This window comes from Petromyzon marinus, chromosome 8, assembly GCF_048934315.1.
Source record: "Petromyzon marinus isolate PM22_M1 ecotype Great Lakes invasive population chromosome 8, UKy_Petmar_22M1.pri1.0, whole genome shotgun sequence".
NCBI classification, from domain to species: Eukaryota; Metazoa; Chordata; class Hyperoartia; order Petromyzontiformes; family Petromyzontidae; genus Petromyzon; species Petromyzon marinus.
The window spans coordinates 8,657,621-8,677,304 of NC_133674.1; the positions used below are offsets into that span (position 1 = coordinate 8,657,621).

A 19,684-nucleotide genomic window follows, 5' to 3' on the forward strand; every position below is an offset into this window, starting at 1 on the left:
ATAAGTGCAACATAAGTAGCCACTTTGGTTTCAAATTGTATGCAAATCATCGTTATTGCATGCAGATTATTGATGTTAAACAATACATATACCCCCAGCAAAAACACAACTATGAAGTAAACATGCAACTTTCGGCCAACATTGGTACACGGTTGAAAACCGTTGAACCAACGTTGGTTGGGGAGGCGCGGGGGCATTGGCATTCAACATTACATGTCTACTGGGTACATGGCTCGGTCTTACAAGGTCACAGCAAACCTGCACATTAAAGCGTGTTTGTTTATGAGGCTCTTACAATTATTACGCACGTTACAACGCATTAAATGACAATGTTGTGGCTGCTGCTTATGCATTCAGCTCACCGACGGCCTCACAGGATGTGAAGTGAGCAAATGCAAGTTGAAGTGAAACCGCTGAGTCAATATTCATTAGGCCGGCAATATTCAGCTTATAGCGGATTTAACGAATCGGCACTCGAAGCTCGTCGCGTTCATGCATGCAGAAGCGGCTCCGCGTGCCGGTGAGAGTGACGAGTGAATTCGTGCTCCAAATATGCACGAGATAATTTTGAGGCTTTTTGTTTTGGATGCTGCAAGCTCACGTTGTCTCATTTCCTCATCTCGCTCCAGTGTGGTTACCATTCACCCAATGCAACGTGGTGCGATATCGAATGTGCAAGTGGAGACGTTACGTCTTTCCTTGCATTAAAACACATGAAGAGAGCATCTTTGTTAACTGGCATATGCGTACATGGAACACATACACCCTCATAGCGGCTGGTGGAGCAGTGTTGGCATTGAGAAGGTGGGGAGGGTAGGACAAGGGGATGGGGGCATTTGCATTGCGCTTTGCAATGCTAATAAAATTAATCTCAACGTATATTCGTCAACAACACTCCCTTAATGGAAAATACATGTATATTATTGGCGACGTTTCGAACAATCTTTCGTAGCACTAAATATTGCTGACAAGTGCATTGTTTGGTGATGCTGCGTTTGGCAGTGGCGTACAAGCACAAATAACTAAAACACTCAACTATGAAAAAGGGCCCTTGCCCGGAACGTTGCCTATTTTCTATTTGTTTCCTTTTAAGGCAGTGTTATTTACCGTTGTGTTGAGATTATTTGCAATTGGCTTAAAGTGGCAGCTTGTTATTGGCCAGGGTGGAATTATTCCACGTTTTCTTCACCCGTCGCGCTCCCAGGGGGGGGGGTGGTTTAAATCAGCCAATGAGATGCCGGGATATCCATCTAATTGGGACGGTGAAACCGAACACAAAATCATTTGCTTCGTTTTGAAATGCTTCTAGCCCAATTCCAATTTAGATGGGGGGGGGGGGGGGGGGGAAACCCTGAAGACGATAACTTAATTGTCTTTTTTTACACGACTGAATGTGAAATAGTAAATAGCAAGCGTTACATGTTTAAAAACAATTTCACCTCTGCCACGGTCTGCTCCTTTCGTTGGAACTCCTCACATCAAATCCTTGGGAGTCCTTATCCCAATCTGACCCAGAAGGCGATATCAAATCGACTTTCTTTACAACAAGAAGTTAAAACATGCTCACCATAAGTACGTGTGGTTAATGCAGACGTGATGCCTTGCAAATGTATCTATTTTGTGTTTGGACATCTTAACACCTGTTATATTGCCAGAAAGAGTCAAACCTATTATTATTTTTCTACCCAATATTCGTTACCATCTGCGAATGGTCACCGGCCACAATTCCAAGAGCCTTAAAAAAAACTACACTTCCACATTTCTACGCCAAAATATGTCCTCACGAATAGAAAAAGGAGGCCTATCTCTCACATACTGCAATACATACTATCTCGCGTTCTGAACACATCTCCATATATATAAAAAGGCAAAGTTGTGATTATGTGTGACTGTTCACAATGTTTAGTGTACTTCCCGACATACAACAAACTTTAAATTTGCCATGTAGGTACTTTCCAGACTGTACACCATGCAAAAATTATAAAAAATACACTTTTGTGTTTTTTTGGGGGGGAGCTCAAGAATGCGTATATTTTTGCACGGCAAGTGAGCTGTGACGTCAAATCTGTCACGTGACCCGCACACGTGGAAGCGTCACGCATTGTAGTGTAGCGGTTAGCGCGCCGCGCTACGAACTCGGCGACCCGCTCACGGCCACCACCGGCGACGATTATTTGAACCGGTACTGGGTCTCCCCTAGGTCGACTCAGCCTCAAACGAGTAACTGCTGTGGTGTGTGAACATCGCCACTGGGGAGACAAAGGCGGCCGGGCGTGCTGAATCCAAGTCCCGGGCGAAGCCGGGTAGTAAAGCTAGCATGATATAAAACAACTGGATGAACCCAACAGTACGAGGTATCTGAAAAGAAGAGGAACACGCCTCATTAGCTCCATGGAACCTAACCGGAATAATTTTTCCCTCACAAAAGACAAACCTGCCAACCTCATGAACCCCTGGCGTCAAGCAGTTACACGATCTAGACCTGGAGAAACACCCAAAAGCAGATATGTATCCCTCTTAGCATGTCATTCCCATCCGATCATCTGGGGGAATCCTTCCAGCAGCATAAGAAAACCAGGGAAGTGGACTGGCTCTCGTGGACGAACACACATGTTCAAAAGTTCGGAGACTTACTGATTGAGGAGGGTGTGGTCGATGCTGTTAAGGATATTAGAGCCAAACACAATATCCCCAGTGCAAGCATTTACAGGTACCCACAAACAAGAATCACAATAAATAAGTCACAGAACCAAGGAGCTTGGAGACGTCTTAACTCTCAACCCTGCCACCAACTCACAATGGAAATTGTCGCATAGATGCCCCTGATCTGCCCCCCTATAAAGACCAAAAACTGAAATATCTACACCTTACATAGCAGAATTGAGCCACGTGTGACACCAAAATGTCACCAGATGCCCCGAAGGAACTACAGAGCAACATTATGTTGTGATGGTCTATTTCCACGTCACTTTCCTTAACTGTACTTCCCAATAACAACAAATGTATAATTTTCCTATTACTTCACTCAGTAGTAGACATATATTATCCAAGCCGATTTTCCCAACATTAAATAATTTCACGGAACATTCAAGCGAGAACAAACATTATTTTCGGAATGCACGATGACAAAAAGACACAACGTTTTTGCATTAGCGTACAACACACATTACTATTTAGAAGGAGGCTTACCCCAATGTTGCAGTTATAACTCGAAGCCTGCACAAACGGACATGCATGCATCCATAAATATACGCGCAGTCAAACATTCACCCCCGCACCTCCGATTAGCGCGGTTAGCTACGTACGGTGGGAAAAAGGTTCAACATGCATACGTTCATTCAATCGCTTCACATTTTATGTGAAAGACAAAATGCACCTTTGTGTAGCTGCCATTGTGATGTTTGTGTTCTCGGGGCGAAGTGATTGTTTATGGCAGTGAGCGGCGGCGGCGGAAAAATTGTCCTTGATAAAGGCGTTATATGTCACCGCGAACGCACTGCCAGCGGAGCCTGGTCACACCGACATCATTTGCTCTAGTAGACCATTGTGTTCCATTTTCATGGTCCAGCGTGAAAATGTTGCCGTTCATTTCTATTTTAAGCTTTCGTGACTGCAGGGATTCATCTTCTTGGTTCTTTCGGTAAAGTGTTCATTGGAGCGCTGTCTTTCCGACAGTTCTGTTTCTTCACCTGAGGACGGCTACTTGTGTTGTGGCCGAAACGTCGTGATACTTTTATTTTATGTTTTGTATTTATTTTATTTTATTATTTCCCTTCTACGTTACTTTACCGAAAGAACCAAGAAAATGTTGCTGTTGTTACGCGTGAGTGGTGGTTTTAGAAAATTGACGCTGTCTGTCTTCCGAGTCTGATACCATCAGACTCGGTTTCGCTTTGACCATGTGAGTGAGGTGGGAAATGACGTGGGGGAAAAGACAAAAAAAACACGAGATGAGAAATAAGTTTGGGACACATTTAGGTACCCAGAATCACTTCAAACACAGCGTCATGAAAAAAAATGCAATTTTAAAAGAATTGGAAGATGAACATCAGACATTATTCAAGCCCCAATTTGCCATGGCCGGGAGCCAGTGTACATATGTAATGGGTTCTAATCAGGCGCACACCAAGACTTGAAGGCAACAAGTTTATTTACTAACACAACCAACACTACTCAACGTTCCAAAGTTAACTATGTACATTCCGAGCGACTATGTACATCACGGGCTAACTGCGTAAAGTGGTGACCACCATCCCTAACCACCTAACCACTTGAACGGAATATCTATGTGGTTGAACCAGAACAGCCAACACGTCGTCGGCTCGTCGCGTGCGGCGACCGAAGAGCGAGGATCGAAGAAGGAGACTTCTTTCCCGTGTTGAGCAGTCACGCTCTCTCTCAGGACTCGGCTTATATCTTCTGAGGCGTGACCCGGGCTCCACCCCTGGTCACGCCCCCCTTCTCGAGCCTTCGCGGAGACTCTGGGTCCACATCACGTGGCCCGCTTGCCCCCTTCTGGGGGTCCCCGTGCCCCCCCAACGTCCGGTCACGTGCTCTCGCGGGTTCACCCAGACTGTCATGTCCTGACCCGACCTCCGTGACATCTGGATCTGCCCTCTAGTGAGCCCTTATGTATAGTACACCCACTATCGCCCTAGAACGGCTCATTGATGTCCTTACATATATTATGAAGATGTTAATTAAGCTTCAGTCAATTGTGCTTTTACATTGCTATGCAAAAATCGGTCCTGCTTCGGTAATTGTGCCATATTCTCTGGTGTGCGACTGTGGTCACCCAGAACAGACCATGAAATATATGATGACTCTTTGCCGGATTCACAAATACGAAGGAGACATCATCACAGCGATACGCTCTTCTATATACTCCTGATGCAAATACTTTATCTGTCTGACTCAACTGCCTTAAAATAACATTTTCGTTTTTGCTCTACACCTACGTCAGCCAGAATAATAAGTGACATTCATATTTAATTGTAGACAGTCTGCTACAGATTAGAAACACTCAAATGATGACAAACCTCTCAACCAATGACACTTTGTGATGTGGCAAGCTTGTTGCTATTATATGTTTACGATTATTGTTATGGTTAGGGAATTTACAGCTACTTGCATCCTGGTGCATTAGTCTAGAGCTTTAAAAGCGTAATAATGGTGTACCCACTGAACCCGCGTTATCCCAGCAATATATAAATTGGAAACAAAATGTACCATAACAAGAGTGTTTTTTGCCGCTGGAATGATTCAAACCCGTTGAAAGCATTGCAACAAGTTCCTATGGAAACAAGGGATATGCCATTTTATCTGTACGTGAGACGCAATGGCTTCGTCGCATCTCTAACCATGAATGTAAAAGTTATTCAAGAGCTCTTGTGCGGCCTTCAACAAAGACACGGGTCATGTGCTCGTTGGCGAAACGCATTGTGACTCTTTTGGTGCACCTTTGTTGCAGCCGTGTGTCGGGGTTCACGCGACTTCAGATTGCTTGTCTCGCCACGTTCCGCATGAACACATTTGGTAATCTCTGTTCTCCCGTCGGTTCAACAGCCGACAATGCTCACAGGGACGCATGCAGGATACTGTCAAACCAATGCTCCATTTGCATTGAGATATTCACGTGACAGTGTTCCGTTGTTTTCTGGTTTTGTCGGAACATAATACATCTCAATAATTCAGCTTAAATAGTGTGATGTAAAATAGTGCGGTCGACAACGACAACAACCTAGAAATACGATTCAATAAAGTGGCCCATTCTTTGGGTCTTTCGGTGAAGTCACGTAGATAGGTTCAAAGAATAATCAACTAAACGAAAAAAACTACGACGTTTCGATCGCAACGCAAGCGAACGTTCCCCTTTTTCCACCTGATGACGATCGCTTGTGTTGCGATCGAAACGTCGTAGTTTTTTGCTTATTTTATTATTTTTTGAACATATCTACGTGATATTACCGAAAGACCCAAAGAACATGAATTCCTGCAGTCACGAAAGCTTTAAGACAAGAATTAATAAAGTGGCCTGTTAACGCGTTTGTTTATCACATTAGGCAATTTATTGTATTTGTGTGTATTGCTTTATACTGGAGGGTAAGTACCGTTTAATGCAGGGAATAACAAGACGCGGGAGGAGTTAACGCTATGTACAAGATACACAATCTTAGGTTTGTTTACTAACAATATTTCCAGACTCCACCTATCATGTGCCACTGATGCTCGGTTCAAGCCAAATCGTTGTATAGAGTGTTTCATGCACATAATGCAAAGTCCATGCTCAAATTAGATTGAAGCGATGCTCACTACCCGTTAGCTCACCTGGGAAATCGGTGGAAGTTACAGATGTATACCCTTGAACCATTGTGTTCATGAGGCGACCACTGTGAACATCTTAATGAACAGTACTTTATTGACTATGGAGGGAACCAGGCTGTACACGCATCTTGTTACACACACGATTTCCCAAGTTGTATGTGTGTAGAGAATATAAACTTACCTTGACCTCGAGTTATCATGACCTGCAATCATTAATTTTCAAATGAAGTGTAGTACCCTTCTCCGTTTGTTGACGTTTGTACTTTGTATAGACTAGCTTCTACATATCGTATAACCCCATGCTGTTTTGTATACACTATACTAGCCGGCGGCTTTCAAACTGTGGGACGCGAACCCCTGTGGCTACGTGAGCTCTCGTCAAGAGGTACGCGAGAATAATCATGTAAAGGTGGACAATATTTGTCTTGCCCTTCGTGCCTTTTAAAATGAAGTGTACTTACTACAATAATATGTTTTGTTCCGCGAGTTTGTTCAAATGCCAAGACTAGCTCTTAACGTGTACTTTTGCAATTTTAACTTATATACTTTATTTATTTTTTGATTTAAAGCTTTCGTGACTGCAGTAATTCATATTCTTAGCTCTTTCGGTAAAGTCACTTAGAAGGGAAACAATAAAATATATTTGAAACAATAAAAATTCTCACGACGTTTTTTTTCACACCTGATGACGGCCGTTTTGTGTTATGGTCGAAACGTCGTGAGAATTTTTATTGTTTTATATATATTTTATTATTTTATTGTTTCCCTTCAACGTGACTTTACCGAAAGAGCTAAGAATATACTTTATTTGTCTTTATTCAAGTGGCGCCACGTTGGCGTGATGTTATCTCCCTCGCCTGGTGTGCAGAGGGCCCTGGGTTCGATCCCGACCCTGTCGCCTGTTTATTTGGAGCTTGCATGTTCTCCCCGTGCTAGCGTGGATTTTTTTCTCCGGGTTTTTCCGTATTTTCCCTCCACGTTTATAAAACACGCGTTTAGAGTATTTGGCCGCTATACGTTTCCACATGATAAGTCACTTCGTTGAGCCATCATTTGTGGCCAGGTTGCTTCTGAAAAAGAGCTATATAGCTCAGTGGACCTTACCTGGTAAAATAAAAAAATATATAGTTTAGTTGTATTTATTTATCGTGCTTTGCTTACGTTTCCTATACTTTGCACTCGGATCGTTTTTGTATTCAGTCTTGATTTGAAGCTTTCGTGACTGCAGGAATCCATACCCTCTGGTTCTTTCGGTAAAGTCACGTTATTTTTTCTATCTACGTGACTTTACCGAAATAACCAGAGAGCACGTTTTTGTATTGTTTGTTGTTGTAACTTTTTGAACCGCCCCGACTCGATATCAATGAACAAGACCTTAATGGAATATCGTATTTGTCCAGGATATGTAAAGATTCTGAATCTGATCTCAGAAGCGAGTACGCGGTCGGCAATATATAATAATAAAAATCCACTGCGCAATACATTTCCGCACGTCGCTGTCCGTGGTGCTGAGCGTTCAGGCTCAGTCGTTACCACGTTCTCGAGGCGACTCTGAATGTATCAGCGGCGCCAAAGGCGGAACATTCGCGCTCGAATGGAGCGCCCAATTTAAAGGAAGCGGCAATATGCTGAAAAAACACGAGAAGTGGAACGTAACAGGCGGGTCTCATAGTCGTTTCATGAAGACTCTACAGGAACTCAATGATCATAGCCCACGGGCACTTTTGGCAGAAAACCCTACTCCCAAATCGTTTTCGTTGGCTCCACGATGTGGCGCCACCGCTGCAAGAGATGGGAGGGGTGGGGTGCATATTGTCGGCTCAGGGGTTGGGGTGAGCCTTTCTCGGTGCTGAAATCTTCCTCGCTCTCCCCGATCGCCTTCGTGTCGCGCCGCGTCACAACCTCCACTTTCCAATCCGTGTGCGCTGCCGCCCACCCCCACCCCACAGGTAGCTATAATAGCGAGTGACGACGTCTTGCAGAGGCCAGGGAGGACCGGGTTCCCTGGGCACGCGATCATGAACATCACCGCGCAACTGCTGGAGCGATTGCTGCTGGCCAACAACATGACTCGAGAGGAGTTCATCAGAGCGTACCATCTACCGCCAATGGTGTACGTGCCTCACCTGCCGCAGCCGCTCCGTCTGGCGTTCGCCGTGGTGGGCGCCTTGGTCTTCACGCTGGCTCTCTCCGGCAACGCGCTGGTCATCTTCGTGGTGGCTCGGCGCAAGGCTCTACACACCGTGGCCAACGTGTTCGTGTGCTCGCTGGCCGTCAGCGACTTGATGATCACCGTCTTCTGCATCCCCATCACGCTCATGCAGAACTTTTTCTCCAACTGGATCGCAGGTAACTATCGCACTCCGCGTTGCACAAGCTGTGTTTTCACGAGCAACGATGTCGTGCGTTCATCAAAGCATCGCTAAGTCTCAATACTTTTCATTAGTAGGGTCCCTGCTACAATGCAATTATCCAGATAATGCTCATGGGGCGATTACATGGTGTAGCGATAGCACGTTCGCAATTGTTGCGGAGATTTGCATGTTGAATCTAGCGACCGCCCTGAATAATTATACGGGTGTAAAGGCCGTAAAAATACGCGCTATTTACTTCACAGTGGATGTTAAAGATGCCGTGACGTCTCTCGCAAAAGTAGGCCTTTGTGTGCCCTGCCTCGTGATCCAAATTTTCTAATTTGGAAAAATGACCCCCAAATTACTCAATTTGAATATCGGTTTAACACGCATGCATTCAATATCATCCATAATAGAGGGGTGTTTTGGGGGTTAGATCGCGTAAACATATAAATGTGTCGTTAAAACCCGCCACCATCCGACACAGCCAACTAGTAAGGGTTGTCACGTAAACAGAACGTGGCCAATTCGTCACTAGTGCAGCACACCGGTGTGTTGGAGAGCCAAGCCACAACATTTACAATCTGAGTACGACGTTTCGCCAGTAATTGGTATATATGCATTTATCGCCTCTCCCCTCCCCCACCTCTGCTGCGTAAACTTGGCAGGACCCTCCTGAATGAGGCTTTCCTTAGTAAATAAGTGTAATGAATAATAAACATTTACAGGCGTGCAGATACGAGTTCACGAACGCATCGGCTCTACTGACATCTCCTGGCCACCCTGCAGTTCAGCTGCTTTATCAATTATTCAAATCAACATGATCTTTCAACCCTAAGTTCCACAGTGGTGGATTGCAGACGTGCGCTGCATATACTAGCGCTCGTATAATGTGGGCTTTAACGCTACTTTAATATTTTATGACAATAATATTTGAATAGTAAACGAATATAAAATGTTCTGCTTGGCGTAGTGTGTTCTAAGCTTCACGACCGAAATTCGAATATGGCGATTGCTAACGTATCAGTTCACCGCGCACGCCCTTTGTACTGAAAAATGTGCTGAAGTATGGTCAAACAACCCCCCAAGGCCGACTCGGCGTGGGGTGGCCTTCATCCAACAGTGTATTGACAAAGGGTGGTAAATTACCGTTTGAAAATTAGAATTTGTGTATTTGTAATGTTTTTAAAAAAAATAATTTCAACATACATCATGTTTAGGCTCACATTCTAACCGTCACACAACTGACGTTTTATCCTGCGAACCGTCACTTTCACAGTAAGGGTAAACAGGGACGTTCTTGGGACTCATTCCCACCACTAGCCTCCTCCTCTCCCCCACCACCACCACCACTACTGGATTATTTTTTTTTAAATCTCTCTTGTACTTTGGACACGAGTAATTATCCACTTCTTCCGAGATGGTGCCACGGAGAACGCTTCCGCTGCTGTTAAATGCTTTCACGGTTGTCGCGTGAAGCACAACCCCGGGCAACTGAGTATTTACAATTCCCCACATGCGCATGCATTCTCTACTGCTGTAGAGATGCCGTTGTCCCTATTACAGAACCTCTACTTGCCCTGGGGAGCAACAGTCATAACCCCCCTGGGAATAAAATACATTCCCCAGGGACATTGGATGCGACCAAAACACATCAGATATGAGCCTCCCGAGGATCAGACGTGAACCGGGAACATTAGACACGAACATCGTGAACATTAGACATGAACCTCATGAACATCGGACACGAATCTTACCGATACTAGATTATCCCCCCCACGAACATCAGAATTGCACAAGGAAACTTCATGAATGCATCCTTGAAAAATAGACATGAATTTCATGAATATCGGCTAGCAGAGTAAAATAAAGGCTTCGATTCCATTCCCGACCAGAGCACCTTTCTGTTTTCTGTACGTTCTCCCTCAATTCTTCATCGGTTTCCTCTGGGTTCTCCTAGTTTCCCCCCCATCATTCTACAATTTCAATCTCGGCTCAATTTTGCACACGGAAAGAATGGATTGTCCACAAATATCTCACGTGGCAATCTTCACCCCACATTGACAGTCGAATGCCATAGCTGAGAAAGCTATCAACGGGCGGCGGGCGGTATTTGCTCCGAGATGTTTCGTTCCGAGGTAGAGCCCAATATAGATCCAAGCTCATTCATGAACGCATCAGTCATACTCCTTTGAAGATCAGGCATGTCTCAGTAAAATCAGGCGTGTTTCACTAAGATCGAGCAATTCCCAGGAACAACCTACAATCGATTGAATTGTCTGTGACTGAGCGTGGCCTGTGATATCACAGCTGACAAACAATGGAGGGAGATGAACGGAACAAATATGTTCTTCGTGCGTGCATGGACTAAGCCATGTCCTTAGGTCGGATAATGCCCTCGTAGGCACTGCCTGAGATGGCCAAACGTGGCTGTGTTGTTGACACGTGTGCATTATTACAAACTGCTCGTTATTATTAGCACGTTATTCCATAACCCACATGTATTGGCCATACACATCGCTTTGAACAACCGCTATAGTTCACGCGGTGCCAATTCTGATCTTGTCCATGGACTAGCGTGTTCCGTCCGGCTCATTTTCACCGGCTTGTATATGTTTCTCTCTCTCTCTCGTGTGTTCTCTTTGTCTGTCTCATTCGTTCTGGCTCGTCTGTATTGTCTATCTCGTTCTTTCTATTGCATTTGTCCTGTGTCGTCTGCACTCTCTTTCTTTATGTATACTGTACTATATTTAATTCTGACCATTTTTTTCTAAGGGGGTGGGGGGATTCATTCATTTCAAGAATAGCAATTATTCTATTTTGACACTCACGATCCAACAGATCCATGAAAAGCGTACAAAGCTATTTCAACCAACTGATGGATGAAAGCATATTTACATGTCTGCATGCCAATTTTATAACCGTACTGAGTAATGACGCTGTTTTTGAAGTGGACCACACATATTGTAACAACTATAGGAGCATCTCTTTTCTCACTGCGAGGAAAAGGTCTTAGCAAGGACTATTCAACATCGGCTTGCCAGGCACGCTGAGAGGCTTGCAAAGCCCCAATGTGGTTTCAGACAAGGGCAGTCCTGCACGGATGCCATATTCTCTGTCAGTCTGCTACAGCAGAAGTGTAGGGAATTCCAACAAGACCTACATCTCTGCTTCATTGAACTGGTCAAGGCCTATGAAACCATCAACAGGGCAGGGCTGTGGGCAGTTATTCGGGCTTTCGGAGTCCATGGCTCTCTCCTCACAATCATTAAGGACCTTCATGATGGCAGGCCCGGGTACAATTACGTGGCTGGGAGTCAGAGTCATTCCCTGTTCACATTGGGGTGCGACAGGGATGTCCTCTGGTTCACACATTATTTAACATCTATTTCGAACACGTAGTTGGTGAAGGCTTCGATGGCTGTTCCAGAGGAATTTGCATTTGGAACATCTACAATGAGATGCTGATTGATTCCCGGGTGCGGTCAAGGGATGGCTCCATTTTGGTCATCCATGTAATGTATGCTGATGATCTGTTGATTGCTGCTCGCTGAGAGGAGGAGTTGGAGGCGTTGCTGCTGAACCTGGAGTGTGCCACTAAGCGGTGGGGTCTCACCATCAGCCCCACTAAAACTAAGCACCTGCCAGGGTATTTTGTGCCACCAAACACTCCACCACCTCAGCTTCCCATTGGTGATGGAGCAGTTGTGGAAAGAGTGGAGAGTTTCCCATACCTGGGCAGTGTGCTTATGACCAGCTCCGGTTTGACACCAGAGGTCTCACTCCGAATCAGTCGGGCGGCATTATCATTCAATCGGCTGCGTAATGCTGTATTGAAGCTACCTGGTATGTCGCTCTGCGCGAATCTTCAGGTCTCCTCGGCCACAGGCATGCCCTCCCTTCTCTATGCTTGTGTAATGAGCGACTTCCGCGACACATCGTGTAGAGGGTACTCTTCTAAATTTCACACGCAGGCACAACACAGGCCAACTCTATCTTCTTCCTTTTCCGAGTACCACACTTAGATGTTAGCGTCCCTGCAGGCTACACACATGGTCGATCATCCGGCGTGGTTCCACCCGTCCACTCCCGGCCATGCTGCTGGCTGACGGCGTGCCGGTAAGGGTGGTGGAACTCGGCAGGAGATCCGCCACGTGGCCGGACGACGGAGAGAGATGACGGCGAGCAGCGACGCAGTCCGGACCCAAGACTCCACACATCGATCCAGAGTCCTCCTCCGCCCCCGCTTGTATTGCCACAGGCGCGGCTAGGCTCCGCCTCTGGCCACGCCCTCTCGTGGAACCTTCCCGCAGGTTCCCGGAGTATCTCGCCCAGCCCCGCCCCTACCCCTTGGCTCAGAATCCTCTCCCTTTGGGATTGTATGATGTTTTAGTGGTGCCCGTACACGTGCTTCCCTTTACCAACCAGCAGGTGTCATCATGTCATTACACTTGTGAAGGGTCGACCCCTTTAATGGGACATCTGCGCCGGTTAGAAACATTCAGGCTGGCATACCTACAATCAGGCTGGATACATTCCCATCAGTGAGCTCCTCCGGCAGGCAAGGCTGCGTTGAATAGTTCATATAGCCCTCATGCCCAGCCACTGCATGCGCAAGCAGCTTCTGTTTGACCGCATAGAGGGGGCTTCATGGGCACAACATGGGCTGGAGAAGAGATGGACTGATGCGGTACGGGAGGATGTGGAGCTGAATGGACTTGCCGACAACTAGTACCAGCGGTGTCAAGAGGCTCGTGAAGGACGCTACTGGGCAGTTGGAGGCAGTCACCATCCAGCAACAACGGACGGCAGAAGAGCGACGCTCACAACAACGAGCAGGGCACCGGGCGGTTCGAATGCAGCAAGTTGGCACAGTAGGGGTACAGCTGGTGCATCTACCAGACATCTCAGTCAGCCAACCCATGGAACCTGGGTCTGTCTTGAGACCTCCTGTCAGCGCGCCTTCGACACTTCACGCGGCCTGAAAGTGTACCTTGCCTGGCACGGGCGCCACGGTGACGTCACCGTTATTTAGTTGCGAATGGCGGGTATTTGTATTGGTATTGATGGCAGATGAGTGTCACTTTACGGGATAACTGTCTTGCTACTGATAGAAGATTATGGTCATTGTCACCAAAGAGAGAACACCAATTGCCTCCCTGTAAATAGACAGAGGCAACTGTATGCAAATACGTATCCACCTTGATGCGTTTCATTTCGCGAACAGCACGCGTGGAAAATATGACATTATCACTTCATACAAATTTGCCAGGTAGCTCACGAGGCTGATTTCTTTCAGTTCGCTGAGGCAGTACCCTTGAGATCTGATTGTGAATCCCATTCTTAATCTTATGATTAAATAAGACCCTCAAATGTAGCTAGTTGATAGTCTTTTTCCCAGTCAGTAACAGATGCGCGAAATAACCGTGATATGTCCAAATTTAAATTATTCTTAACATTAAATATTAGTTTCGATTGGCGTGTATCGAACACTCTTTGCAGGGACATATAAAAGGTGCGTGCCGAGGTAAGAATAATATTTAAGGAAATGAGACGGCAGCATTTTGTGTCGTCATCTTCCGCCGCCATTCTCTGCTGCAAACATGTGTGATACCTGCCGTGAGAGTTCAACAGTCCGGATGTATTCTTGTCAGGACAACATTGGAATACAGCTGGGAAGAGGACAACATCATCCTATTTCCAGCTGCATTCTTGGAGGCGCCTCCTACACAGACCCTAAGTCATGACTCTGCACGTCATCTGACCTTTAAAATTCACACGCAGTTAGGTTGTCAATAGATACCTGGATAAAGCCAATATTTTCGTTTATTCGACATGGTAATGTGAGGATTATTGGTGTCATCTGCCGGGCAGGTCGCCATGGTGGCGTGATATTATCTCCCTCGCCTGGTATACAGGAGGTCGTGAATTCTATCCTGACCCTGACGCCTGTACATTTGAAGTCTGCATGTTCTCTCCCCGTGGTCGTGTGCATTTTCCCCCTCTACATTTAGAATCAGCACGCGTTCAGATTATTTGACTGCTATAAATGTCCACATGATGAGCCACTTCGTTGAGCGATCATTTGTGGCCAGGTCGCGTCTGAAAAATAACTATAGAGCTTTGTGGGCCTTACCTGGTAAAATTAAAATATGTGGGGTAGGAGTGCAGGCACCTCCTGTTCATTAACCACCATTGAACTTTTAAATCTAAATTGAAAACGCATTTCTTTAGAACTGCTCTTTGCGTGTAGTTTGGTGTCCTTTCTCTGCACCTCCGATTAGCACGGTTGGCTTCTGCACGGTGCTATTCGCCCAGTGTGTGAGAATTAAAAACATGCTTTGTCCCGGTTATAACACTTACAACGTTGCCAATTATTAACCCAGGAAAGCCTCACAGAGTCTTAATACTCTTCTACAGGAGGGTCCGACGCTCAGATGTGTTTGGAAATGCATTTAATGAGCGTATGACTTCATGTGGAACGAAATTGGAGAACCCGGAGAACCCCACCGAACATACACGGAGGTAATACTCACCACTGTGATCTTCTCTCCTCATTAACCTGTTGGCACAACATGGACGTAAAAGTCCTGTGTAAGCGCTTAACCATCCCGTCTGTCTGGGGATGGTAGGGCGATGTCCGGATTTGTTTCGTACCCAGAGAATCGCACACCTCTTTTAACAATTTCGAAGAAAAATTTCGTCCCTGGTCCGTAAGGAATTGTTCCGGGGCCCTTTTGTCCAAAACGTACCCGTGTAAAAATTCGTCCGCCAATGGATGTGGCCGACTGAGCTGGCAGAGGCCACGCCGCCGGCCAATGGGACAGCTATTCCACGCCGACGAGGAGGAATTTATTTCCCCTCTGAGTGGCGGTAAACGGCCCGAAGATGTCCAGAGCAAACCAGCTCGGTAACACGAGACACCGTGATGGATTGCAACGGCGGCTGGACCAACATCGGCGGCGGCTCGTGGCGTGTGCAGTCAGTGCAACCCCTGACCATGTGGTACGCGTCATCCGTCATTCCCGGGCCAAAATAAGTCACGCTTCAGTGTCAGCAAACTTTCACGTACCCCAAGGTAATTTCACGTGGGCAGCCTGTGTAAGTTTACCCCGCAGAACAGTGAGCACCACAATGCAATACCGTTGCAGCTCTTCATCCCACCTCATCAAAAGCCCGTCATGAAGGGCAAGATGGACCATTCCCGCTAGCACATTTTTACTATACCCTCGTCCCAACGTGACGCCGCAATTTTTAAAAGGAGGCGTCTTGGGCCAGACTTGGGGGTCCACCAGATTTGGGTCCATTTATGTTGAGGGTTTTCTCGGCGACCAGGAGCCGGTTCCAATGTCTCATGGTGGTGAGTCTGGTACGAAATGTCTCGCCATCTACCGAGTGGTATGCCTCTGCTAATCTGTTTTTAACTTTTTGTATTCTCTAGCCACTTGTATCGGATGAATAGAACAGTCTAGGTTCTTGCCAGGGGCGAACATAAACGCATTGAAAAGTGCAAATATCAATTAATTAATAAATACATTACTATTATGCAGGACGCAATTCACCATAAAAATGTGAAGGAAAGCACTCGCGTGTACTGTGGGGCAAGGCAGACTGAGAGAGAGCAGTGTCGTCTGGGTAACTTTTGCGCTGTTCCCATGCTTCACGACTTCTCATTGGATCGTAATGCGCTATGGCCATGGATATTTAAAATACAACCCAGAGAATGTCAAATTGCACTACAATAAATGCGTCGCGAACACGCAAAGCGGCGATTATAACGCCCGCGAAAATCGAGGGTTATCTGGGCATTACGAAAAACAACTCCAAAATTAATAATGATATGTACGAATGTCAATGTCTCAATGAAAAACAGTCTTCAGACTAAGTGAGCGCCTTGTTTAATTTTTTTTATACAATGTTCTTCACAATTATATATATTTTTGATCAATTTGTGGTATCATTCTTGATCTTTACCTGAAATAACAATGCGTTGAAATAACTCATTCAATGCATGTAAATTATTTACTGCGTGTTTGAGACCGAGATACGCAAATCTATATTATACGCTGTAGAGTTTAAACAGAATTAGCGCCGTTCGTTGTGTCATCAACTTTCCCGGGGAAGGGGGAGGAAGGAGCTGGGGTACTCACGGGGGCACGACGAGAATGCTAATCCATTGCCCCCCAATGGAACGAATAAATTTGCATGAATGAAAACTGAATATGAATGAGTGTGCAATATGAATAACTGAATAAATGGCCAAAAAGAGCCGTAGCTCAGCTCAGCTCTATGATGGAGCGATGATGAAGCCATCATCACTCCTCGACCGCCTCGCTCAACCTCCCATCTCTCTCTTTGCAGGAGTGGCTCTGTGCAAGCTGGTGCCGTTCATCCAGGTGACAGCTGTGACCACCAGCATGCTGACCATGGCCTGCATCGCTGTCGAGAGATTCCAGGGCATCCTGCACCCCCTGCGCTCACGCTCGCGATACACGACAGCACGCGCTGCCTCCATGCTCTGTACGTGAACACACCTGTAATATAAACGATATATGATCATCGGAATCATTATTAAATCCTAGAGGAAGCTGATGAGCTACAGTGAGGGAAAAAAGTATTTGGTCCCCTGCTGATTTTGTACGTTTGCCCACTGACAAAGAAATGATCAGTCTATAATTTTAATGGTAGGTTTATTTGAACAGTGAGAGACAGAATAACAACAACAAAATCCAGAAAAACGCATGTCAAAATGTTATAAATTGATTTGCATTTTAATGAGGGAGATAAGAATTTGACCCCCTCTCAATCAGAAAGATTTCTGGCTCCCAGGTGTCTTTTGTACAGGTAACGAGCTGAGATTAGGAGCACACTCTTAAAGGGGGTGCTCGTAATCACAGCTTGTTACCTGTATAAAAGACACCTGTCCACAGAAGCAATCAATCAATAATATTCCAAACTTTCCACCATGGCCAAGACCATAGAGCTCTCCAAGGATGTCAGGGACAAGATTGTAGACCTACACAAGGCTGGAATGGGTTACAAGACCATTGCCAAGCAGCTTGGTGAGAAGGTGACAACAGTTGGTGCGATTATTCGCAAATGGAAGAAACACAAAAGAACTGTCAATCTTTAAATTTCGATTTAAAGCTTTCGTGACTGCAAGGATTCATCTTGACTTTACCGAAAGAACCAAAGAAGAACTGTCAATCTCCCTTGGCCTGGGGCTCCATGCAAGATCTCACCTCGTGGAGTTGCAATGATCATGAGAACGGTGAGAAATCAGGCCAGAACTACATGGGAGGATCTTGTCAATGATCTCAAGGCAGCTGTGACCATAGTCACCAAGAAAACAATTGGTAACACACTACGCCGTGAAGGACTAAAATCCTGCAGCGCCCGCAAGGTCCCCCTGCTCGAGAAAGCACATATACATGCCCGTCTGAAGTTTGCCAATGAACATCTGAATGATTCCGAGGACAACTGGGTGAAAGTGTTGTAGTCAGATGAGACCAAAATGGAGCTCTTTGGCATCAACTCAACTCGCCGTGTTTGGAGGAGGAGGAATGCTGCCTATGACCCCAAGAACACCATCCCCACCGTCAAACATGGAGGTGGAAACATTATGCTTTGGGGGTGTTTTTCTGCTAAGGGGACAGGACAACTTCACCGCATCAAAGGGACGATGGACGGGGCCATGTGCCGTCAAATCTTGGGTGAGAACCTCCTTCCCTTAGCCAGGGCATTGAAAATGGGTCGTGGATGGCTATTCCAACATGACAATGACCCAAAACACACGGCCAAGGCAACAAAGGAGTGGCTCAAGAAGAAGCACATTAAGGTCCTGGAGTGGCCTAGCCAGTCTCCAGACCTTAATCCCATAGAAAATCTGTGGAGGGAGCTGAAGGTTCGAGTTTCCAAACATCAGCCTCGAAACCTTAATGACTTGGAGAAGATCTGCAAAGAGGAGTGGGACAAAATCCCTCCTGAGATGTGTGCAAACCTGGTGGCCAACTACAAGAAACGTCTGACCTCTGTGATTGCCCACAAAGGTTTTGCCACCAAGTACTAAGTCATGTTTTGCAGAGGGGTCAAATACTTATTTCCCTCATTAAAATGCAAATCAATTTATAACCTTTTTGACATGCGTTTTTCTGCATTTTTTGGTTGTTATTCTGTCTCTCACTGTTCAAATAATCCTATCATTAAAATGATAGACTGATCATTTCTTTGTCAGTGGGCAAACGTACAAAATCAGCAGGGCATCAAATATTTTTTCCCTCACTGTTTGGAGGTCTTTTTTACAGATGTCCAATAGGGGTGGGTAAGAAAGTTACAACAACAAACAATACCAAAAAAATGATCGGAGTGCAAGGTATAGGAAAGGTAAGCAAGTCACTTTACAAAAATACAAATAAACATAAATAAAGGATACAAGTACAATTTGCAGAAGTACATTAATTCCTGCAAATTTTTCTACATTCAATGCAAGCTTGGGCAAGGCAACAAAACAAAACAAAAACAGTTCCATCAGCTCCAGCTTTGCGTAAATCACGTGACTTGTGTGGCTAGCCCAACTCTATCTCTACCCTCTCCCTGTCACCTGCCAAAACAGACACTGCTCCATGCAGCTCACTTCTGCTCAGGCCTCTCTTCAAGGTTTTATTATTCACGATTATTATATTTGTGTGTGTTTAGTTTGTTGGCTACGTACGGTGCAAAAGAAGTTCAACATACAAAGAATATGTATTCCAAATTATGTTTTTATCTGACAAGATATCGGGTCAGCGTGGAAGAGTAGGTCAAATACCTTCTATAGGGGGTCTATTGAGCTCGCTCTCCTGGAGGCCCTGCCGCCAGGAATTGAGTGAGAAAGACATCACAGAGCTACACCTTTACCTTTCATTATAATTATTATTTTTACAAACCAAAACCTCACTGGGACTCTAGAGATATTTTATTCCAGGAGGGTCTTGCTTGCGGTGCACTCGGCTAACACAAATTCGTGG

General features: G+C 45.6%; 1 protein-coding gene across 1 annotated transcript in view; it reads left to right on the top strand.

Annotated features, from left to right (window-relative positions):
• The first annotated feature begins 1,364 nt into the window (after window positions 1-1,364).
• The window catches only part of LOC116940194 (pyroglutamylated RF-amide peptide receptor-like), a 48,650-nt gene continuing 30,330 nt past the window's right edge, over window positions 1,365-19,684 (top strand). Inside the window, exons 1-2 of the mRNA XM_032949590.2 lie at window positions 1,365-8,673; window positions 17,040-17,198. Of these exons, the coding sequence (XP_032805481.2) occupies window positions 8,343-8,673; window positions 17,040-17,198 (490 nt within the window). The 5' untranslated portion in view covers window positions 1,365-8,342. The remainder of the gene's footprint in view (window positions 8,674-17,039; window positions 17,199-19,684) is intronic.